This window comes from Scyliorhinus canicula, chromosome 7, assembly GCF_902713615.1.
Source record: "Scyliorhinus canicula chromosome 7, sScyCan1.1, whole genome shotgun sequence".
In the NCBI taxonomy this organism is placed as follows: domain Eukaryota; kingdom Metazoa; phylum Chordata; class Chondrichthyes; order Carcharhiniformes; family Scyliorhinidae; genus Scyliorhinus; species Scyliorhinus canicula.
In genome coordinates, this window is record NC_052152.1 from 165,985,805 (window position 1) to 166,010,184 (window position 24,380).

The window sequence follows — 24,380 nt, forward strand, 5'->3', positions numbered from 1 at the left end:
CAGCTGCTGAGTTGACTCCATAGTTCAGTCTCTAATATCTTCTTCAATTCATCTTCAAGTTCAATTTGCTGGTAGTTTGTCTTGACATCAAGTTTACCAACGTGTTTGGCATACTTACTTTCCCCTTGATGTCACGTATTGTTGGTGTCATGTGCTTTTCTTGTAACACATATTAACAGATTCTGATCTTATTCTCGTATTTGGGTTTTCTTGGCAACTTGCATGGATGATTTTTATTCATTTAAGGGGTTGCGCTTTGCTGGCTAAAGCAGCATTTATTGCCCATCCCTCGTTAAGAATGTGATAACGAGCTGTTTTCATGAACCGCTGCAGCCCTTGTGGTGTAGGTACACTCAAGAGTGCTGTTACGGAGGGAGTTCCAGAATTAGGTGAGGCCCAAGAGGTAGTCTCATGTCCCAATTTTCTGAAAGATGTCAAGGTCAATTAAGCAGTGACATTCCTTCTCTGCTTTCCAACATGGAATTTACAACATGTGACTGTGGGTACATATCTACGTGCAGCTTGCATGTCACATCTTTCCATTTCTATGTCAGTGAAGTTGACATATAATGCAGGAATGTTGTTGGATCACATACGTGCTGCATATCATGTGCAAATCTGCTGTTATGTGGCAACAGAAAGTGTGTCAATTACATTCTCCAAGTAAGTCACAGAATTTGGTATTTTAATGGGGCTGACATTTCAGTGACTTGTCACTGTTAAAAGAGAATTTCTTCATATTCCCTGGTTCGCAGAGGATTGGTAGGCATGATGTGGAGATGTCGGCATTGGACTGGGGCAGGCACAGTAAGAAGTCTTACGGCACCAGGTTAAAGTCCAACAGGTTTGTTTCGAACCACTAATTTTCGGAGCGCAGCTTTCCTTCACTTAAGGAGCTGTGCTCCGAAAGCTAGTGATTCGAAACAAACCTGTTAGACTTTAACCTGCTGTTGGAAGACTTCTTACTGTGAAGGAATTAGGTAGCTTTGAAGCTCATTGAATGTTTTGTCTCCCTTGTTGTAGGTAGATGCTCCTGTAACTATGACAGCATCTACGTCTGAACAGTCAATGGTAACTCACGGGGCTGGTTGCCACATCCTAATGAGGGCACAAAAGTACATTGATCCAACTCTATTATGGCTACAATCACCTTTTGCTGTAGTAATATAATAATAATAATAGTCTTTATTGTCACAAGTAGGCTTATATTAACACTGCAATTAGGTTACTGTGAAAAGCCCTTAGTCGCCACATTCCAGCGCCTGTTCGGGTACACGGAGGGAGAAGTCAGAACGTCCAAATTACCTAACAGCACGTCTTTCGGGACTTGTGGGAGAAAACCGGAGCACCCGGGGGAAACCCACGCAGGCACAGGGAGAATGTGCAGACTCCGCAGAGACAGTGACCAAAGCCACAAATCGAACCTGGGACCCTGGTGCTGTGAACGAACAGTTCTAACCACATATGTATACGTACATGGTAGCCTTTTGGTGGTATTGGTTTGAACCGCTGTTTTTTTTTAATGAGCAACATATGTGAGAAGTGAAGTCTTCTACAAGCTTTACACAGTTTGGCAGCTACAGAACATTCTGTTCGTTTGGATAAGCATTGCCAAAGTGGAAAGCTTGCTTGGACACATCACAATTCTGTTTGAGATGCTTCTTCTGCTGCTTCGAGGTGCTTGCCTTTCACGTAGCGACTAAAACGGTTCACAGAAGTTAAACTTGGAGTGCGGTAGTTTCTGTTCGCACCCAAATTCAATAATCTGGACTCTGGAAGCTATAGTGATCCTGCTAACTCCAGCAGCTCTAACGGCTTTACGTCTTTTTTGAATGCTTTTATGTGTAGTTGACTAGCAAGACAGTCTTAAATTATTTGTGTTTAATTTTCTGTTTGACACCTTCAACATCACCGAAGTCGCATTCAGTTGCTAGTTGCCGCAATGTTGATCAATTGTTCCATGTGATTGTCAGTGCATTACTTGCTAAGTCGACGTGGTCTTGTGCAAGTACCTAAAAATAACAATTTCCAATTTGCCAGCTCCATAGTGGAGAGGTAATCCTTTTTTTCCCTGTCATCTGTAACTTACAATTCTGCCATTGAGCCTTCAACAAGTCACAGGCAGTTCTGCCAATGTAGAAGAACAATTTCTGGGGATAGACTGCCCACTATCCATTACAAGCCCACTGACTCCCACAGCTACCTCGACTACAGCCTTTCACACGCCACAAGCTATAAGGACTCCATACCATTCTCTCAGTTCCTTTGCTTCCATCATATTTTGATGAGCCATCAATTGCACGAGAGACGAGTTGCTGTACAATGTTGCACGTTTTACTTGAGTGTATTACGCGTTTTATTGGAGTGTATTAACACGCCTCCGTTTAAAGGCCGTGTGCTTAACACTACTACAGCTCTGTGTATGTAATTATGCTCGGAGTCGCCAGGTGCCGTATCTAGACACCTCACAATTATATCAAGGTCAGGTTCAAAGTAATAAATCTGTACACCGATTAGTAAGTTCAAACGATTGATATTTATTATAACAAATATAATAAATACACATGCATACGCTAAAGAGACTAAGTTACTTCTAAACTAAACAACTAAAATACTTATCTAAACAGGAACAGGCAAGGTCAGGGAGCGAGGCCATCGTCCCGTTCTTGGTCTGCAACTCTCAGAGTATTAAAGGTCGTCAGGGTCTAGCAAGTCTGGATCACGTAGCGATCGTTGTGGTGAAACTTACAGTTCGATGGCTGGTGGCTCAACGGCTGGTGATGGAACTGGAGTCAGGATGCGATGTGTCAGCAAAGCGATGAAGACAGCAGAAAGCCGGAGCCAAAACAACAGACCGGACCATGTGCGGGGTCTACTTTTATAGGCCCCCCCAAAGTCCGTGCCTCTTCGGGGCGGTCTCTACCTGCTGTATATCGATTGGGTCTTCTCCCAATCGATATTTTCCAAACCCCCCAATCTGAGGGTCGCTTCTCGATGGGTGGGGCGGTCTCTATGGTGCTTTGTGATGGATGCTTATGGTGCCGTTTCGTCTGGGCGTCTACTCAAAGTATCCATTCAAACCTAAATGTTTCTATTGTGTGTGCCTGGATCTGGATCACCTCATTACTATGTAAATCGTTGTTGCCATTTACATCTTTAGCTGAGATTCTGCACCTGGCCATAAACTGGTTTCTGTACGTGCAGAATGCTAATTATCCTTCTGCAAACTGCTTGTCCTTGCTAAGACTGTTTTCTCCCTGCAGCCTTAGCAGTTCTCCATTTTGTAGCCCAGTGTCCATCTTAGGTGGCTACAACAAAAGTTAGGCTTGAATAAGCTAGAACTTAGCCCTGCGGTTGACTACAATAAAATGGACGACCGCCAGGCATTCCGACTATTTATACCTCGGTATGGAGGCGTGGTTAACTCAGCCTCTCGACCAATCGGAGAGCTGTCACATGACTGGTCTCAACCAATCGGTCGAGAGGCACATGACCGACCAGGGCCAATGATAAGACGGTGTTCTGCACCAATGGCAGACAGCTATGCAAATCATATCACCACATTCACCCCTTGCGGAGAAAGAAACCGGGGGGGGGGGGGTAATCAACGAGAGCCGGGGGCGGGGGGAGGGGGTGGGGGGAGAGAACTGGTGATATGAGTAGCAGCCGGGAGAACAAAAATTTTCTCTCCTTTTATTACATTTTTGGCTTCCCACTGGCCCAGACAATTAGAAATATTACACAAAGTCCCAACAAAGTCCATGGAGCTGTTGAAATTTAGATCGCTTCGATCAGTCTTTTCGTGGCCCGTGACGTTCTGGCAGACCACCGCAGTGGAGTAGGTGACGTCGGTTCAGCCGATGGTGGTAGTTCCGCTGACGTCCTGGAGTCCGGGAGCGATGGTCCTTGAATAGTCTTCATCACCCAAACTGGCTGTGGAGATTGGCATGGATGGGGAAGGGGTGACCTGAGTGGGGCGCTGGGGGGAAAAAACAGGGGGAGGTCTATGGTGAAGGGGGGGAAGGCCGCACGCCAGCGGGTGCCAGGTCCCGGAGGGAGACCGTGTCCTGCCGACCGTCGGGGTACTCCACGTACGCATACTGAGGGTTAGCGTGGAGTAACTGGATTTGTTCTACCAACGGGTCGGACTTGTGCACCCGCACATGCTTCCGGAGCAAGATGGGTCCGGGAGTGGCCAGCCACTTCGGGAAAGGGGATCCGGAGGACGACTTCCTTGGGAAGACAAGAAGACGTTCATGAGGTGTCTGATTTGTTGCGGTACAGAGGAGTGAGCGGATAGAACGTAGGGCATTGGGGATAACCTCTTGCCATCGGGAAATAGGGAGATCTCTGGACCGGAGGGCCAGTAGTATGGTCTTCCAGATGGTACCATTCTCCCGCTCGACCTGTCCGTTACGCCGGGGTAATAGCTGGTCGTCCTGCTAGAGGCAATGCCCCTGTTGAGCAGGAATTGACGCAGCTCGTCGCTCATAAAGGAGGACCCCCGATCACTGTGTATGTACGCGGGGTAGCCGAACAGGGAGAAGATGGAGAAAAGGGTATTAATGACGGTCGATGTGGTCATGTCGGGGCAGGGAATGGCGAAGGGGAAGCGGGAGAATTCGTCGATTACCGCCAGGAAGTAAATGTTGCGGTTGTTAGTGGGAAGGGGCCCCTTGAAGTCAATGCTGAGACGTTCGAAGGGGCGGGATGCTTTGATCAGGTGTGCGCGCTCGGGGCAGTAGAAGTGCGGTTTGCACTCTGCGCAGATGTGGCAGTCACGGGTTACTGTCCTGACTTCCGCGATGGAGAAAGGCAGGTTGCGGGCCTTAATGAAGTGGTAGAGACGGGTCACCCCTGGATGGTAGAGGTCCGCGTGGAGGGAGCGGAGGCGGTCTATCTGCGCGCTGGCACAGGTAGCGCGGGACAGGGCATCAGGAGGCTCATTGAGCTTCCCAGGACGATACAAGATCTCATAGTTGTACGTGGACAACTCGATCCGCCACCGTAAGATCTTGTCGTTCTTAATCTTGCCCCTTTGTGCATTATCAAACATGAAGGCTACTGACCGTTGGTCTGTGAGGAGGGTAAACCTCCTGCCTGCCAAATAGTGCCTCCAATGTCGCACCGCTTCGACTATGGCCTGGGCATCCTTTTCCACAGAGGGGTGGCGGAGTTCGGAAGCCTGGAGAGTTCTGGAGAAGAAGGCCACGGGTCTGCCCGCTTGGTTCAGGGTGGCCGCCAGAGCAACTTCTGATGCGTTGATCTCGACCTGGAAGGGGAGGGACTCGTCGATGGCGCGCATCGTGGCCTTTGCGATGTCCGCTTTGATGCGGCTAAAGGCCTGGCAGGCCTCTGTCGACGGCGGGTAGGTCGTGGTTTGAATGAGGGGACGGGCCATGTCAGCGTAGTTGGGAACCCATTGGACGTAGTACGCGAAGAAACCCAGGCAGCGTTTGAGGGTATTGGGGAGAGGGAGTTCCATCAGGGGGCGCATGCGGGAGGTACGGGAAGGTAGCCCGTAATCCGTACTTGTCGACCATTCGGTCCATCTCCCGTTGGAAGACCGAGACCCCATTTGTGACACCAAATGAAACCCTAAGGAAGTGGTAGAGGTGCCCATCTGCCTCAAACGTGGTGTATTTGCGGTCATTCGCGCGGAGGGGGAGCTGGTGGTAAGCGGACTTAAGGTCCACAGTGGAGAAGACCTTGTATTTCGCGATATCGTTTACCATGGCGGAAATACGGGGGAGAGGATACGCGTCCAGTTGCGTAAACCAGTTGATGGTCTGGCTATAGTCGATGACCATCCAGTTTTTCTCCCCAGTCCGGACCACCAGCACTTGGGCTCGCCAGGGACTGTTGCTGCCCTCGATGACCCCTTCCGTCAGCAGCCTTTGACCTCGGACCTGATGAAGGACCGGTCCTGGGCACTGTACCGTCTGCTCCGTGTCGCGACGGGTTTGCAATCGGGGGTGAGATTAGCAAACAAGGAAGGGGGGTCCACTTTGAGGGACGCGAGGCTGCAGACAGTGAGGGGGGTATAGGGCCGCCAAATTGGAAGGTCAAGCTCTGCAGGTTGCACTGGAAGTCCAGTCCTAGGAGTGCCGGTGCGCAAAGGTCAGGGAGGACAAGTTTATAATTTTTTAAAACCTTCCCTTGGACCGTAAGGTCCGCGATGCAGCAGCCGGTGATGCGGACGGAGTGCGAACCTGAGGCTAACCCGATTTTGTGTTTTACAGGATGGACAGGGAGCGCGGACCTCCACTACTGCAAACTGGAGATCAGGGCTCCGCAATGAAAAGAAACACCTTATTTACATGGTGCCTTTGTGCGCTTGTAAAATCTAACCAGACTGCTGATTTGTTTCTTTCCACAGAGGGAATCTAGGAAATAAACTCATTGCTGCAACCCGCAAATTAAATTTCATCATGCAAAGAATTCCTTCAGAGACACTGACCACGTTGTATGCAATGTATACTCCACATCAAAATCACCTCAAGAAGTCTTTTGCCTGAATCATTTAACAAACTATTTAACTCACAAAGCATTTGCTGATCGCTGAAGATTTACCACAAAACTGTCTGGACACTGTCATGATATGCCGACATGCAGATAATGATATACAGACAGGCACAGACAGGCAGCTAATGAACACAGAGAACAGGACATGACCAATGAGTAGGCAGGACAGTCAGGGGTGATATCTCACTATAAAAGGCACTCGGCACTCACACTCTGCCTCTTTCCACTGATGAACATCTACCAAGTGAGTCAGGGTGTATGTACAGTATCACACCTCCAGCACGTGGCTAAGAGCTAGTCTGGTTCAGTCAGACAGAGTAGACAACAGTTAGGTTAGCAGAGAGTCGAACCCATAGAGAACTGTGCCACTGGTTCAATAAATCAGATTGAACTAACTTCAAGGTCTGGAGTATCTTTTGGTTAAAGCTGCATCCAGTTGCAGCCTGTGTTATCCCAGAGTACATAACACATCATGCTACCAGGAGACTGCTTAATCTAGGTGGTTTACCTCAGTCCATTCCGTGACGGCCAGCAAATGTATCATAAGAACTAGGAACAGGAGTAGGCCATCTGGCCCCTCGAGCCTGCTCCACCATTCAATGAGATCATGGCTGATCTTTTGTGGACTCAGCTCCACTTTCACCTTGTCAAAGGCTTTCTGGAAATCCAGATATACCACATCCATTGGCTCCCCGTTACCTACTGCACTGGTAATGTCATCAAAAAATTCCACTAAATTAGTTAGGCACAACCTGCCCTTTATGAACCCATGCTACATCTGCCCAATGGGACAATTTCTATCCAGATGCCTCGCTATTTCTTCCTTGATGATAGATTCCAGCATCTTCCCTACTATGGAAGTTAAGCTCACTGGCCTATAATTACCCGCTCTCTGCCTACCTCCTTTTTTAAACGGTGGTGTCAAGTTTGCTAATTTCCAATCCACCGGGACCACCCCAGAGTCTGGTGAATTTTGGTAAATTATCACTAGTGCATTTGCAATTTCCCTAGCCATCTCTTTTAGCACTCTGGGATGTATTCCCTCAGGGCCAGGAGACTTGTCTACCTTTAGCCCCATTAGCTTGCCCATCACTATGTCCTTATTGATAACAATCCTCTCAAGGTCCTCACCTGTCATAGCCTCATTTCTATCAGTCACTGGCATGTTATTTGTGTCTTCCACTGTGAAGACAGACCCAAAAAACCTGTTCAGTTCCTCAGCCATTTCCTCATCTCCCATTATTAAAACTCCCTTCTCATCCTCTAAAGGACCAATATTTACCTTAGCCACTCTTTTTTGTTTTATATATTTGTAGAAACTTTTACTATCTGTTTTTATATTCTGAGCAAGTTTACTCTCATAATCTATCTTACTCTTCTTTATAGCTTTTTTAGTAGCTTTCTGTTGCCCCCTAAAGATTTCCCAATCCTCTAGTCTCCCACCAACCTTTGCCAATTTATATGCTTTTTCCTTTAATTTGACACTCCCTTATTTCCTTAGATATCCACGGTCACTTTTCCTTCTTTCTACCGTCCTTCCTTTTTGTTGGTATAGACCTTTGCTGAGCACTGTGAAAAATCGCTTGGAAAGTTCTGCACTGTTCCTCAACTGTTCTACCATAAAGTCTTTGCTCCCAGTTTACCTTAGCTAGTTCTTCTCTCATCCCATTGTAAATTCCTTTGTTTAAGCACAAAACACTAGTGTTTGATTTTGAATTTACCTTCTCACCCTCCATCTGTATTTTAAATTCCACCATATTGTGATCGCTCCTTCCGAGAGGATCCCTAACTATGAATCAATCCTGTCTCATTACACAGGACAAGATCTAGGACCGCCTGTTCCCTCTTGGTTCCATTACATACCGTTCTAGGAAACTATCGCGGATACATTCTATAAACTCCTCCTCAAATCTGCCTTGACCGACCTGGTTAAACAAATCGACATGTAGATTAAAATCCCCCATGATAACTGCTGTACCATTTCTACATGCATTAGTTATTTCTTTGTTTATTGCCTGCCCCATAACGTTACTATTTGGTGGCCTATAGTCTACTCCTATCAGTGACTTTTTCGCCTTACTATTCCTGATTTCCACCCAAATGGATTCAACCTTATCCTCCATAGCACCGATGTCATCCCTTACTATTGCTCGGATGTCATCCTTAAATAACAGAGCTACACCACCTCCCTTACCATCCCTTACTCTGTCCTTCCGAATAGTTTGATATCCTCGAATATTTAACTCCCAGTCGTGACCATCCTTTAACCATGTATCCCGGCACCATGGAGAAGATTCAGGCTCCTCACCAGCTCAGGACCTCTGACAATCTCAGTGCCAACTGGCGGACATTCAAGCACAAGTTTCTGCTGTACATCGAAGCTTCAGACCTCGTGGGTGCGTCTGATGCAAGGAAGATCGCGCTTCTCCTCTCAACAGTGGGTGATCAAGCCATCCAACTCTTCAACTCTTTTCGAAGGCCAGGAGAAGACAAAGTTTCAGACCATCCTGGACAAGTTTGACAGTCACTGTGAAGTGGACACCAATGGAATCTTTGAGCGCTACATACTCAAACAGCATCTACAAGGTGAAGATGAATCTTTGAACTCCTTCTTAACTAACCTCTGCCTGCTAGTGCTGTCCTGCAACTTTGGTGATATTGCTGACTCCATGATCAGAGACCAAATCGTTTTTGGAGTTCACTCTGATCCTCTGAGAGAGCAGCTACTGAAAATCAAGTATATGACCTGCCCGTCGTGATTGAAACATGCACAGTGAATGAGCACGCCAAAACTCGCTATGCCGAGTACAAATCGGTTGAAAATGAGAAAAGGGTGTGCAGGCCATCTCTCGGATGCAGTGCCTCAGCATTGATGAAAGCGCCCATTTTGCGCACTTTTCCCAGGGCCCCACGCATGCGCAATGCGAACGGGATAACAAAGCGGCCGACACCCGCACTGCACATGTGTGACGACGCGTGGAGCGTCAGGACGCCGATGTCATGATGTGCTCAAACTGCGGCAACGCCCACTTGAAGAAACACTGCCCTGCAACAGGCAGGCGATGTTTAAACTGCAGGAAGCCTGGACACTATGCAGCCTTGTGCAGGTCTGCACCACCAGTCAGGCTTCCATCCAGCCTGTCAAGGCACCACCCCCGCCCCCACCACCTCACCGGTGGTTGACAAGGATCAGACACAAGCCCTAGAGACTGGACTTATGAACATTTGTTTTGTTTGCTATGTTCTGTTTTCTCACATTAGACAGTTGTCTTCACATGTAAATATGTTCACATATGCCACCGCTTGTAAATATGTTAATATATGCCACCACATGTAAGTACGTTCCCATGTGCCAACGAAACATTAAAAAAAGGGGAAATGTCTTGATATGCAGATAATGATATACAGACAGGCAGCTAATGAACACAGAGAACAGGACATGACCAATGAGCAGGCAGGACACTCAGGGGTGGTATCTCACTATAAAAGGCATGAGGCACTCACACTCCGCCTCTTTCCACTGATGAACATCTAGAGTGAGTCAGGGTGTATGTACAGTATCACACCTCCAGCACGTAGCTAAGAGCTAGTCTGGTTCAGTCAGACTGAGTAACCACACTTAGGTTAGCAGAGAGTTGAACTCATAGAGAACTCTGCTCCTGGTTCAATAAATCAGATTGAACTAACTTCAAGGTTTGGAGTATCTTTTGGTTAAAACTGCCTCCAGTTGCAGCTTGCGTTATCCCAGAGTACATAACACATCAGACACATCCTTGTGGCCATTGTAAAGTCCCTGCGTGAAAAAAACCACCAGGTCTGCACATATTGTTGGAATGCAACTATTTTATTGTCTGACTCCCTCTACTGGCACAAGTACCTCAAGTAAAGAATGCACACAATAAACATAAGCCATTCATTCGCAGTGGACCCCAAAAGCATTGGCAGAAAATGTGATGTCAGCAGTGTCGATGGAAAAAAAGAACAATAAAATGATAGCAGAAGGAACAGTGTGAAAAAAAGGTAAAAGCACTTTAGTCTGAAACAAAATTAAAAATATACTTTGTATATATACTGAGAAGTATACAAAATTTTGACAAAGTGTTGTCCAGACTCTAAACGTTGGCTCCCTTCCCTCTCCACAGATGCTGTCAGACCTGATGAGATTGTCCAGCATTTTCTGTTTTTGTTGTAAAAAAAATACAAATACTTTTTCTTTTTGAAAAGATAACTTCTGAGAGGACCAAGTCCTTTAATGTAGACCATAGAGTATTACTAATCACTTCTGAATGAGGGCACATCTATTTTACAAATTGTCACCATTATTTTTTTTTAAATAAATTTAGAGTACCCAATTATTTTTTGTTTTTCCAATTAAGGGGCAATTTAGCATGGCCAATCCACCTAACCTGCACATCTTTGGGTTGTGGGGGTGAAACCCATGCAGACATGGGGAGAATGTGCAAACTCCACGCGGACAGTGACCCAGAGCCGGGATTCGAACCCGGGTCCTTAGCGCCACAGTCCCAGTGCTATCCACTGTGCCGCATGTCGCCCTTATTGTCACCATGATCAGCGTGATCACACTGCCTCATACTCAATCACATGTAAAATGTTTTGGGGTGTGCCCAGATTGTGAAAGGTGTTGCATAATTGCTTCTGCCCAAAGATCTGGTAGTTTAGCCGCCTTGTTTTGAGTGACTGATGATAGGAACATGCCAACCCCACCTGTCATTGCTTAAATACTAATCATTGAAAACTCTAGTCTTCCTTTCATTAATTCTATTACAGGTCCCTCAACTCACTTTCAGTCCAGTGCAGGTTTACCAGAATCGAGGTTTGTGTTTATCTCTCGACACCTGAAGTTTAATTCCTCTCAGCTTGCCACTCTACTTGGGGATCTATCATGTTCCTCCTCTCTGGACACATTCATGTGCATTATACTTTTATGGCAAGTTATGGAAAACTGAGGAGAGTACAGTCGACTCTTCAGAAATGAATCCAAGTGATTATAATTTGACTTTATTGAACGTAATAATTGCCTTAAATAAAAACAAAATGGCTGGATAAACTCAGCAGGTCTGGCAGCATCTGTGAAGAGAGAAACATAGCTAATATTTTGAGTTCATTAACCGTTCTACAGAACTGAAAAAGGACAGAAATGTGATGAATTATAAACTTAGATAGTGTTGGGGGGGGGGGGGGGCTGAATGGAAAGTCAGTAATAGGTTGAAGCTAAGGAGAGATTGGCAAATATGCCAAGGACATGAGACAAAGGGGTTGTTAATGGTGCCTTTAGAGACTGAAGAGTGTTTGCTGCACAGTGAGCAGCAAATACAGTCTATATCCGGAGAAGTGAGCCCAAATCCCAGCGAGGCAGTTGGGGAATTTCATTGTTGATTAAATAAATCGGAAATTAATACAAGCAAATATCAAAAATGGTGGCCACTTGACAATTGGCTTGTTGTAAAATCCATCTGATTCACTAATGCCCTTTAGGAATGGAAACCTGCTGTCCTTATCCAGTCTGGCCTGGATGGGACTCTAGACCCACAACAATGTGGTTGACTCTCATCCGCCCTCTGAATTGGCCCAGAAAGCCACTCAGTATAGGAATGGACAAGAAATGTGGCTTTGTCAGTGATGCCTACATCTCCCTATGACATGGCGGATGAAGCAACATACTATGTGAAACAGGCGAGGATAAGAGCCTCTTTGGCCCTTCGGGCATGAAGCACCATCGCTGCTGCCGCCTGTCCTCCATCTTCCGGCTGGTCCTGCGGGTCCTCCCCGGGCTCGTCCTCCAGCCCCACCTGGTCCGGTGCCTCCTCATCCTCCTCAGAGGTGGCCACATATTCCCCCCTCTCCACCTCCAGCACATCGCCCGCTGCTGTGCCAGGTTGTGGAGGGCACAACAGACCATGAAGCGGGCGACCCTCTGAGGTATATTGCAGTGCACCACGGGAGCTTTTGAGATATCAGAACAGCTTTTTGAGGAGTCGGATGCACCACTCAATGACAGCCTGGGTGACCACAAAGTCCTCGTTGTATCATGCTTCCAAATCGGTCACCAGCCTCCGTACTGGCGTCACTAGCCAGGTCCTCAATGGATATCCCTTTTCCCTCAAGAGCCAACTGGCCATCCTGGGGTGGTCCCTGAAGAAGCCAGGGATGTCTGACTGCCCCAGGATGTAGCTTTTGTGCACTCTCCCTAGTAAGCATGTACACATGTGCATGATCTTCATCTGGTGGTCGCACACTTGTTGGACATTCAGGGAGTAGAATCCCTTCCTGTTGATGCAGTGTGGTCCTTGACGGCCTGGTGCGCGCAAGGCAAAATGTGTGCCATCTATCACCCCTGGACCTAGGGCATCCCAGTGATGGCAGAGAATCTTGCTGCCCGGACATCTTGTTGGGCCTGGTCCATGTCAAAGTTTATATAGTTAGTTGTTTGGGCAAACGGGGCATCCGGAACCTCACAAATGCACTTGTGGGCTGAAGCTTGTGAAATGCCACACAAGTCCCCGCTTGTGCCCTGGAATGACCTTGAGGCGCAGACGTTCAGGGCTGCGGTGACCTTGACGGCCACCAGGAGCTGATATTCTCCTCCTCCACGTGGTACCAAGTCCACAAGGACATGGCACAGGTGCCGCATTGTGCCCTTGTTGAGAAGGAGCCTCCTGCGACACACGCCGTCCGTCATTTGTTTGAAAGTTCAGCGACGCCTGTACACCCTGGGCCGTTGCCGGCCTCCCCCCTCTGGTTCGCTCCCTGGCCTGATGGCCGGCCAGTCTTCAGGGTGTGGGACAGGATCCTGCACATGGACCGCAGCCTCGAGACTCTGTCGACGCTGCTACCGCTGCCTTCTCCAGCGTCTGGCCTCCTGGCCTGCCAGCAATACCACGGGGGCAGCTTCTGCGGGGTCCAAGATGTCATTCACCCCGTGTAATTTCTGTAAAGAATTGGAGAAGGTTTGAGACTGACGACCAGCGGTGCCTTCCACCCCGGGATCCTCCAGTCCCCCATGGCTCTCCCTTTCGCCCTTCACATCCCCTGCCATCCAGCACCCCAACGGAGCCGCCCCCCCCCCCCCCCATGGATGTACCCTACCACTCACCCCGAGCACTCACCTGGGGCAGCAAACCCAGTGCCACCGGGCTCATTGCCTGGGAGCAAAGATGGCAACACTCCTCCTCGGATCCGCACAGCAGACATTGTGGTAGCTTCAGGTTTTTAGAAAAGGTGTACCAATCGGCTCCGACGTAAACACTTGCTGGAAAGCAGTTAGGTCACGGGAGGCTGTTAGATAGGGGCCGTTCCCATTAATCGTATGCAGATTGGCCTTAAGTGGTGATTATTGGTTTTTCCCTACGGCAGGGGCAGGCTCATTTCGCCAGCGGGAACGGGCCGGTGAGATCGCAAACCGATCGGCGCCCAGTGCGGTTCCCGATTTTGGCCCGTCCTGCGATCTAATGGCCGCGTCTCGCTCTTGCTCAAGCGTGGCCATTATATCGCGCCCCAGGACTCTTAAGTGATAGAAACAACATTATTCCAACGCAGACAAGCAAACAATAAAGTGAGGAAAGTCGGGCGCCTTGGTAGGAAACATTTTGCCACCTGTTGAATGACTGAACAGCCACTGCCACAGCCCTCGAGTGTGAAACTTTTACCAAACCTTCGCATTTGCATAGACGACAAAATGACATTCCAAGAACTGGGCTCACCCACCAGAAACCGCCACCCAATCATTTGTCAAGCAATACAATCAGAGCGTTGATTTTCTGGTCATCTAGGAAACAATAAAGGAAAACATTTCCCATAAAGAAGATTCCCCACCCGCCCCCCTCCTCCCTGCTCGACCTTAAGGAAGGGGGGGGAATTCCACTCACTCTCTGTCAGACAAACTTCCCTCTTATTACACAAATAGTCAAACCTGTCTGTCGACAGTTTCTGAAACGTGAGGCTTTCAGGGAACTCCTGTGTAGTGAGTCATGCTTCCGTCGGAATCTGCTCATAAATAAAGATGCCGTAACTGAAGGAAGCCCAGACGTCTGGACAAGACCAGAGGAAATTCACCATGATCTTCAGGGTAAGCAGATGAATGGGCTCGCAATTATTAGAGAATCTATGTTGTCAGCGCAAAAACAATTACCGCCGGCTGTGGGAATCCGTGTTTAAGAATAACGCTGCGAGGATGCATCGATGGAGTTAGAAACAGTTGTTATATTTCCAGAGCGGTGCAGGCAGGACAATACCTCCCTCAAGGTCCAGCAGAGTGAACACTGTGCACAGGCACAGCCAGACCGATTAGCAGTCCCAGCCGCTAATTGTCAGTGTTCTTGCTGGTTAAATGTTTCGGGCGTTTTAACATAAGCTTCGGGAAACGGTATTGTGTTTTTTTTTAGAAGTCAGACAACTCTTTGCGCCAATGATCTCTTGCACTGTAAAAATAAATCTGTGTAGTTGCACGATGGTCATTTCGAAGACGATTGCTCGTGACCCGGCATGCGCAGTCTCTGATGCACTTGGCGGGGTGTATCAGATATTGAACTCTCCCATTGTACTGCTCGCTGCCTGTAGCGTGGGTTAAAAGCAGGGCTTCCCAAACTGAGCAATTGGGATCACCAGCTCTGAAGCAGCAGCAATATTTGCTTTATGCTGTAACGACCTATTCCCTCATCTCGTACATTTATAACATGTCACAGTATCGACCCTGTGTATCAGATGTTTAGAAATGTGTGCACATATTGCTGAAAGAAAACGGGCTGCCCTGTTCACAACTGAACTGGGTGATCCTTGAATCATCTTTTTAAAAGGGCAACTGCATAATGCTGAACTGTGCTGTAAGTACTAACAATTATTCAGAGAAATATCCCAGGGCTCAGTGTGCACAGATACCAATTGTGATTGAATCACTGGGGCAGCATGGTAGCACAGTGGTTAGAACTGTTGCTTTGCAGGCGGCACGTGGAGACAGTGGTTGGCACTGGGACTACGGCGCTGAGGACCCGGGTTCGAATCTCGGCCCTGGGTCACTGTCCGTGTGGCGTTTGTACATTCTCCCCGTATCTGCTTGGGTTTTACTCCCACAACCCAAAGAGGGGCTGGTTTATCACAGTGGGCTAAACAACTGGCTTGTAATGCAGAACAAGGCCAGCAGCCCGGGTTCAATTCCTGTAACGGCCTCCCCGAACAGGTGCCGGAATGTGGCAACTAGGGGCTTTTCACAGTAACTTCATTGAAGCCTACTTGTGACAATAAGCGATTATTATTATGTGCAGGGAAAAAAATAATTGGGTAATCTAATTTTTTTTAAAAACAAACTGTTGCTTCACAGCGCCAGGGTCCCAGGTTCAATTCCCGGATTGGGTCACTGTCTGTGTGGAGTTTGCACGTTCTCCTTGTGTCTGCCTGGGGTTCCTCTGGGTGCTCCCGTTTCCTCCCACAGTCCAAAGAAGTGCAGGTTAGGTGGATTGACTATGCTAAATTGTCCTGAGTGTCCAAAAAAGGTTCAGTGGGGTTACGGGGATAGGGTGGAGGCGTGTGCTTAGATAGGGTGCTCTTTGCAAGGGCCGGTGCAGACTTGATGGGCCGAATGACCTCCTTCTGAACTGTAAATTCTGTGATTCTATGAATGGGTGAAATTTTATGATACTTCTTCAAAGTGTCTGTCCTGGTGAAAAAACGAGAGGGTCCCTCGCCGGCATTGTCAGCAAGGACAGTTCCCGTATATTCAACCTCTTTCATCAAAAAAGTTTGTTCCATGGATTTCATGCTTGTCTCAGATTCATTCACCCCGCCACGACATAATGGCTCCAATCAGTGGGGCCCACCATTTAACTATCTCCCCAGCACTTGATCCAAGTCTAGTAGCAGGGGCTTCTCCCAGAAAGACTGCACCAGGCAATTTCTCCTCTACCCCGCGGAGGAGCCCAGGGGTACCCGGAGGGAAGTGGATCGGCAGGAGTGTGGCCCAGGACCTTCCACCGAGGAGACTCTGCGAGTGTCCAACTATTCCGACACCCCCGCCCCTCCATGTGGGCGGCACACCTCCAGCCCTGCACACTTGAAGAGGGTAACATTGCCACACCCATGCTGGTCGAAAACAGGCGTGGACCCTCAAGGACCTGGCCCTTCAGGGTGTGCCCACCAAGTTCATCTCCGGCCACAGGATGTGGAAGTCAGGAGGCCGCCTCTTCCTCAGCTATGGTACTGGGGATACACTTAGATATAGCGGGAGGGTGAGGAAGATAGCTGCCTAGTGGATGAACATGGAGTTAAGTTATCATTGTGATGACTAGTTTGTATTAAAATTCACGTTGATTACCCGTAAAGAGCTACCACGCTGGCATGTCATGGCACCATGCTCCGCCAACCCCTGCACAAACACGGCGCTTCCTCCCTCTGCAGTGAGCGAATTGCAGCTCAATGTCTCTCCCACCACCTACATTAATGATACAGTAATGCCGTGGACCCCACCCTGTAACACCACACCCAGGGCAGGCTTGCACCCCGCAACCCCCCCCCATACCCCTCCCAGAGCATACTCAGACCTCTCATGTCTGCCAGCATTCTTTAGTAATGAGGATGCTATCGGCTGCAAACGTGTGAGAGATGTCCACCCCATCAGGCAGTGGAGGAACATACCGGGACCCCTGACCTCGGAGGAGGCAGTAGAAGCTGAGATGTTTCATTCAGCCTCTCTGTGCCCCTGGATCACCTCGTTCAGTGGCTGGTCACGCTCAGCTCTCTTGTCAGGCAGGAGTCAGATGTCCGCAGAGGAAAGGAAGAGTACTGCCCTGTCCTCACTGCAAGTCATCATCATTCCTCCGCAGCATCTGGTCAATAGCTTTAGTGCCCTGCCCATGAACGGCGAGAGCATCACTATGACCTCCTGCTGACACCACAATAGTGAGAAGATGTAAGACCGTATGGTGAGAGTGGTCTTACTCATTTATACTTGTTATGACTAGTATAAGATAGTTTCATGTAGTTGGAAGCCTGTATACAAACCTAGGTTGCAAGGGTTCACTTGGAATCGAAAAGAAAATGTTTGAACTTGTACAGGTATAAACTAACGTTACAGAATTTGAACACATGGTTTAATTATTTTATAAAGTGCAATTTTAAGGCATGTTTTTCTAATACTTGCCATCGTATGTTTTTGGCCTGTCAGTGCACAAGCGCCTCATGCATTTTAATACCATATCATTTCCAGTTATCGGTATCTAGAATGAGTGTTTGTACAAGATTATTTCAGAATGTACTGAATAGTAATGATAGACTGTTTACATCACATTTAATCCTCATTTTATTTCTTGCAGTTTCCCCAACAGTACCTGATCATTATTATATTAATAGAAAATGTTTCAAGTTGGATTGAACCAGGCAATGCCAGGCCGACTTATGAAAGAAGGGATGCAATCACTGGTCAGATGGTGACATGTGAGAAGTGTCCACCTGGAACATTTGTGAAGGAACACTGTACTGGTGTCCAACCAACAATATGTGAACACTGCCCAGATTTGCATTATACGCAGTACTGGAACTACCTTCAGAAATGTCGCTACTGTAATGTCTTCTGTGGAGACCACCAGTATGAAAAGCACCAGTGTAATTCTACACACAATAGAGTGTGTGAATGCAAGGCTGGCTATTATTTGGAGTTTGAATTCTGCCTAAAACACTCCAGCTGCCCTTATGGTGCTAGTGTAATTAAAATGGGTAAGTTTAATATTTTCACTGTGCAGAATTTGCATTATCATCTGTTGCCTTGACTATGTAGTTTGGTTTCAGGAATTATGATTCTATTATGTTTCTGTTATAATATCAAAACTATATATCTTAAAGATAATTACATAAATTGGCAGAAGTATAATTATTTTCATTAAAATATGTGGGTTTTTAAAAAAAAGAGTAATTATTCATTGAAGCTATCCTTTAGTCTTTTGATACAGTTTTGTTACTCTCTCATGGATGTGGGCATGACAGGCAAGGCCAACATTTGTTGCCCATTCATAATTGCCTTTGATAAGGCAGTAGTGCATTGCCTTCTAGTTGAAGTGCTTGCTGGGCCACGAGGGAAGAAAGTTAGAGCCAACAGCATTTTCTGTGTGTCTGGGGCCATATGTAGCCGAACCAGGTGCGGATGGCAGATTCCCTTCCCTAAAGGACATTATTGAACGAGATGGGTTTTGTGGCAATCAATTATAGTTTTGTAGTCACCATTACTGAGACCAGCTTCCAATTCCAGATTTATTTATTAAATTTAAATTCTACCAGCTGCCACGATGGATTTGAGCACCCGTGTCCCCAGAGCAATAGGCAGGGCCTCTGGATTACCTCGACATCATCTCCTCCCTATGTGTTAGTGTGAAGTTTGCTGAGGTTCTGTTTTTGACAAATTGATCTCTTTTACGCCTTTCGGGCCAACAAAACATTTGGTCAACCAAGTTCCAAACCACAATTTCCCATCTTGTCAACCATCCCTACTGAGCGAGCAGATCACAATAGGAATAAAAGCAGGCTAAGTGAACAAATTAAAAACAACTTCACAGTCAGCCAAAGCTTTTAATTTAGTGTTTGCTAATTAGCAAGAAAGCATGAAGAATGGGCTCCCGAGGATTCTTACAATATGCAATGGACAAGCAAAAGAAGATGCTTGTTTGATTGAAGTTTAACGCAGCCAGCAAAAAAAAACAGTTAAGACTAACAGATAATTTGATGACAAAGGATTGGAACTCAATATGAACCTGCTGGCCAAGCACGTAACTAATGCGGTGAGAAAGTCCAGTCCCTTACTAAAGCCTTACTAAATACTTTGTTGTGGATGCTGTGGAACCCTTCTTGGATGATAAAATAGAGTCAGTGATAAATTAATTAGTTAGCAAGGATCTGTTGAGATAATCATTGGACTTTACTTAAAATTTTAATTTATCTAAAAATCCAAATTTTTCTGTGAATGGGATTATTTATTTCAATGGATTATAAAATAGGGTATTGTATTCAAACAAAAGTTCCACAATATCTTTCTGTTTTGTTCTACCCAATGTAACCACTAATGGGCTTCCCAAATTCATCAAAAACCACAATCCTGTTTCTTATCAGCCTGAAACAAAAAAATGTTTAAATTCCACTTTGCGAAAAATGTACTACATACTGCTTTATTTGTAACAATGTAAGTGGATATTTACCCTGTGCTTAACATCTGTGAATTTGGTATTTTCCAGGAACCCCATACAGTGATACAAGCTGTGAACCATGTACCCATGGCCATTTTTCTCCCAGAATCTCCAGTTCAGAGCCTTGTTTTGTACACACAAACTGCACGAAAGAGGGCTTAGAGGTTAATGTCCCAGGTAATCGATATCACAATGCCCTGTGTACTTCCTGGAAGAAATACAATGGTGATGGAACTCTGGATGATTCAGGTGTGTAAAGTAATCAAATCTGATTGGACATTGCCGAAATAACCAATATATTACATGAAATGTTTGGGGATTTTTTTGAATGATAACTTGTCATCAAGATTTAGTTTCCTAACTCTTTACTGCATTCTGCTCTTCAGCAGCTATTATACATAGATACATAGAACATACAGTGCAGAAGGAGGCCATTCGGCCCATCGAGTCTACATCAAGCCATTTAAGCCGTCACTTCCACCCTATCCCAATAACCCCTCCTGAACTTTTTTTTGGGTCACTAAGGACAATTTATCATGGCCAATCCACCTAACCTGCACGTCTTTGGACTGTGGGAGGAAACCGGAGCACCCGGAGGAAACCCACGCAGTCACGGGGAGAACATGCAAACTCTGCACAGACATTGACTCAGCGGGGAATCGAACCTGGGACCCTGGCGCTGTGAAGCCACAGTGCTATCCACTTGTGCTACCGTGCTGCCATGGTTATGCAAGATTAAATCTGCATGAAAAGTCTAAACAGATTCCCTATGCCTCCCTGTCTGGAATGGAAAACAGATTTGGGGATTCTCTACTCTGTCAGCCAAAAGTGTTACTGATTGGGTGATTTCCAACCCTTATATGTTCTGGACAGCTGGAGGGCTCCAGATTACTTTAATGATGTATTTTAAATGGGATTGAAAACTGCTGGAACTAATAAAACTAAGATTTGCATTTATTCAAGTGCCTTTTATGACCTCAAGACATTCCAAATATTTTACAACAAAATTCTCTTGAAATGTAGTCACTGCTATAATTTAAAACAAAGGCAGTCAACTTGCACACACGAAGCTCCCAAAAGCAGCAACGACATGATAATGAGTAGGTAATCTGTTATAGTGATGCTGGTTGATGGATTACTATTCAGGATACTGGGGACAACCTCCCTGCTCTTCTTTGAAGCAATGTCATGGGGCGTTTTGCGGTTTATCTGAGGGGGCAGATAGGAATATCTATTTATGATCTCATCTGAACAATGATACCACTGACCGCATTCGCTCGGTATTGCATTGGAGCCTGAATATTGTCCTCAAGTCACTTGGGTGCGGCTTGAACCCACAGCCTTTTGACTCCGAGGCACGTTTTACTAAATTAACTGCAGTTCTTTAAATACAGCAGATTATATCATCGGGACTGGTAACTGGGTTCATAGGGGCCAGTGAGGGGAAAAAAAATAATAAAGGAGAATGATATAACTTTTTCTCTTTGCCCCCGAAGGATTATGATTGGAATTTTCCGGCCGTTTGCTGGTAGGGAGATTCCCTTGTCCCACCAGCAGCGCACCGCCGCACATGGGTTTCCCAATGGCTTCAATGGAAACTCCCATTGACAGCGGCGGGAACTGAGAATTCTGGCACCAGCAAACGGCGCGCCGCCTCTTGCCACCGGGAAACACGCGGATGGGAAGCAGGAGAATCAAATTAATATATAAAACTATATCTCCAAAACTTACTTTAACCATTTCACGTAAGAATTGTTTTGCCTGGGTTAGCCCTGCTGCCTCACGGCGCCGAGGTCCCAGGTTCGATCCCGGCTCTGGGTCACTGTCCGTGTGGAGTTTGCACATTCTCCCTGTGTTTGCATGGGTTTCGCCCCCACAACCCAAAGATGTGCGGGCTAGGTGGATTGGCCATGCTAAATTGCCCCCTAATTGGAAAAATGAATTGGGTACACTAAAGTTATATAAAAAAAAAGAATTGTTTTGCCACCCATAAACAATATATTATATTAGTAACTATTCTCACATATAAGCCGTTTATGAAGATGATTGTAAGATTCAGTCAGGTCCTTGTTTTGAGCTTTCAATGCATTTTGTGCAGAGAAGGAAAAAAACAAGAAGTTTTACTGTGACTAAAAATATTATGCAAATAGCAATATCCCAACCTCCAACAGAAACCCAAGTACCAAGTTAGTCCACCTAATAAAATGTTGCATTATAAATTTTCTTCCTTTCTCTCAACAGTTGTCTCGACCAAAAATGAAGCCATTATTCAGTTTGTGGCATATCAGAAGATTCCACTCAAGAAGCTGACGAGATTTCTTAATTTACTTCAGATTGAAGAGGCAAAGAAAGTTAGTAAAGTACTGAGGTCACATAACAAGCATATGATGCATGAAAAGTTACACCCCCTTCTACTGAAATGGAAGGAAGGTATCAAGGAAAACCACCTACTAGAGAAGATCCAGTATATATTGAGAAAAGCAAAGTTGAAGAATGTTGTAAAAAATGTGCAAGAGCGTTTTATGTGAAGTGGCAGCTCAACTCTCAAATTTATTAATTTGCATTGAATAAGTGCAGAGCGTAGCTAAATGATGCAGACAAGAATGTTTTGGGTTTTATTCCATATTTGTGCTGAGTTAACAGATGTAAACTAGGACAGCATTTGCATGCTACAATTAATTGACCTTGGCGCCTCTGCACTGTGGATGAGGAATACTAGCATGGCTTCCCACTCCTGCTACTCTGCCCCCTCCCTGTGATGTATTCTCAAACCTCCCATCTTCCATCCATTACAAACTTCAGCTCATCTAAAAATCTGCTGTGCATATCTTAATTCATATCAAATTCCCTGTACTAGCTGCCAACTAATGATTTGTATTTAACATTCTCCGCTAGAGTGTTCTGTTCAATTCTGAACACCACCCTAAAGATGTGACTGTCTTAAAGAAGAGTAGAAAAGATTTACTAGAAGGGTACCAAGGATGGGGAACTTCAGCTAATTGGAGAGACTGGGGAAGCTGAGGTTGTTCCACTTTAGGCAAAGGAGACTAAAAGGAGATTTAGAAAAGGTGTTCAGAATCATGAAAGCTTTTGCCAGGTAGATGAGGAGACCTTTAACCAACGGCAGAAGGGTTGGTAACAATCGGACACAAATTTGAGGTTTAACGGTAAAAGAACTGTAGGAATTTATTTTTTATACAATAAATCATGTGAACTGAACAAACTGCCTAAAACAATGTTGGAACCAGATTCCATAATAACATTCAATTAGATAAATTAAATAAATATATGAATAGGAAACATTTAAAAGACACTAGAGAAAGAACACAAGAATGGGACAAACCATGCAGCTCTGCCAATGAGCTGGCACAGACTTAGTTGGTTGAATGGCCATCGATGCCATATGATTATCTGAAAGATGTTACATTGTTGTTACATGTACAAAATAAGAACATGACTAAAGCTGTGAGAAACATTATTTTATTTGAACAATCAATGCAAATATTGACTTTTCTTAAAACCATTTTGTATATATGAAAAGTGTCTGCCATAGTATTCCGTGTACAATTGCATATTTATTTTTCTATTTACTTTTGTTACATGTAAAGTCAAAGATTTTATAATTTGTGAAATACCTATGAGCAGGAATAGCAATTGTAACAGTCAAAATTAGAAATGTGCTCATTCATTTGGTTTATTACTGTGCAAATTTTTCAATTAAATTAATCTATTTTTAAATTCAATTCAGCTGTATTCACAATTCTATTGTGCTCCATGTATGTTTTTATTATATATTACTGTATTTCTCAACATATCAAAAATCTTCAAGCTATTTAAAGTTATTAAAACACCATGTAGAGATTCTAGAAGGTTTTGGTATTGAAGTTACTTTTGTAACTCCAGTGGAGGTGGAAAGGAAATATTAGTGGAGCAATCCAGTTAATTCCGAATTCTGAAGGTGATTAATTAATTAGAAGAAAGAACTTTAATTTACATGATGCCTAATCATAGGATGTCCAAATGCTTCACTGTGAATCAATTGCATTTCTTGAAGTGTCAGTATTGTATTAAAGGGAAATAGTTGGTGGGATTTAATGTATATTTTTAAGTTGTACTTTCGGAAAGTTGAGAATAATGTGAATACGGGATGTGGTAACTTGACTGCTCCCACAATCGCCGTCGGCCAGTCACTGTGCATCTCCTTCCTCTGCTGTCGAAATTCCTCCTGGATGAAGTTCCCTGTGTGGAACCACGCACTCCATGACCACCACCGGAAGTCATCCTGGTCCATATTAGGCCACCAAACATTCGACCTGGCTGGACCAGCCCCATAGCTTTGTGCTGTCTGGCTTAGATTCATTGTTTAGGGCATGGGATAGTGAGGGGGTGGAGTATTCTGGGAACAATGTTTTTGCAGTCAGGATTGCAGTGAAGTGATCTGGAATGGTGTCCATGCAGTTAGTGTTGAAGTGAAGTTGTCTGGGAATGGAGTCCTTTCAGTCAGTGTTACAGAGATGCTGTGTGGGAACACTGTCCTTGCAGTCAGCGTCATACTGAGGTGGTCTGGGAACGATGTCCTGGCTGTTAGCCTTGATGTGTTGGGTAAGCTGGGCCTGCAAGGACTGCGTTTACTGCACTGGTGAGAGAGACAGGCTTCCAACACTTGAAGAAATACAA

General features: G+C 45.7%; 1 protein-coding gene across 1 annotated transcript; it reads left to right on the top strand.

Moving 5' to 3' along the window:
* Positions 1-14,430: 14,430 nt before the first annotated feature.
* LOC119969505 (tumor necrosis factor receptor superfamily member 6B-like) lies at positions 14,431-23,446 on the top strand. Its single transcript, XM_038803203.1, has 4 exons — positions 14,431-14,611; positions 17,847-18,246; positions 19,752-19,952; positions 21,945-23,446. The coding sequence occupies exons 1-4, from the start codon at positions 14,600-14,602 to the stop codon at positions 22,229-22,231; spliced, it is 900 nt and encodes a 299-aa protein (XP_038659131.1). The 5' UTR covers positions 14,431-14,599; the 3' UTR covers positions 22,232-23,446.
* Positions 23,447-24,380: the final 934 nt, after the last annotated feature.

What these genes read in the sequence shown, in the direction of transcription:
- LOC119969505 (XM_038803203.1), top strand. An exon ending in TGCTAGTGTAATTAAAATGG is followed by an intron (nt 18,247 to 19,751) that starts GTAAGTTTAATA and finishes GGTATTTTCCAG; the next exon opens with GAACCCCATACAGTGATACA. An exon ending in TGGAACTCTGGATGATTCAG is followed by an intron (nt 19,953 to 21,944) that starts GTGTGTAAAGTA and finishes TTCTCTCAACAG; the next exon opens with TTGTCTCGACCAAAAATGAA.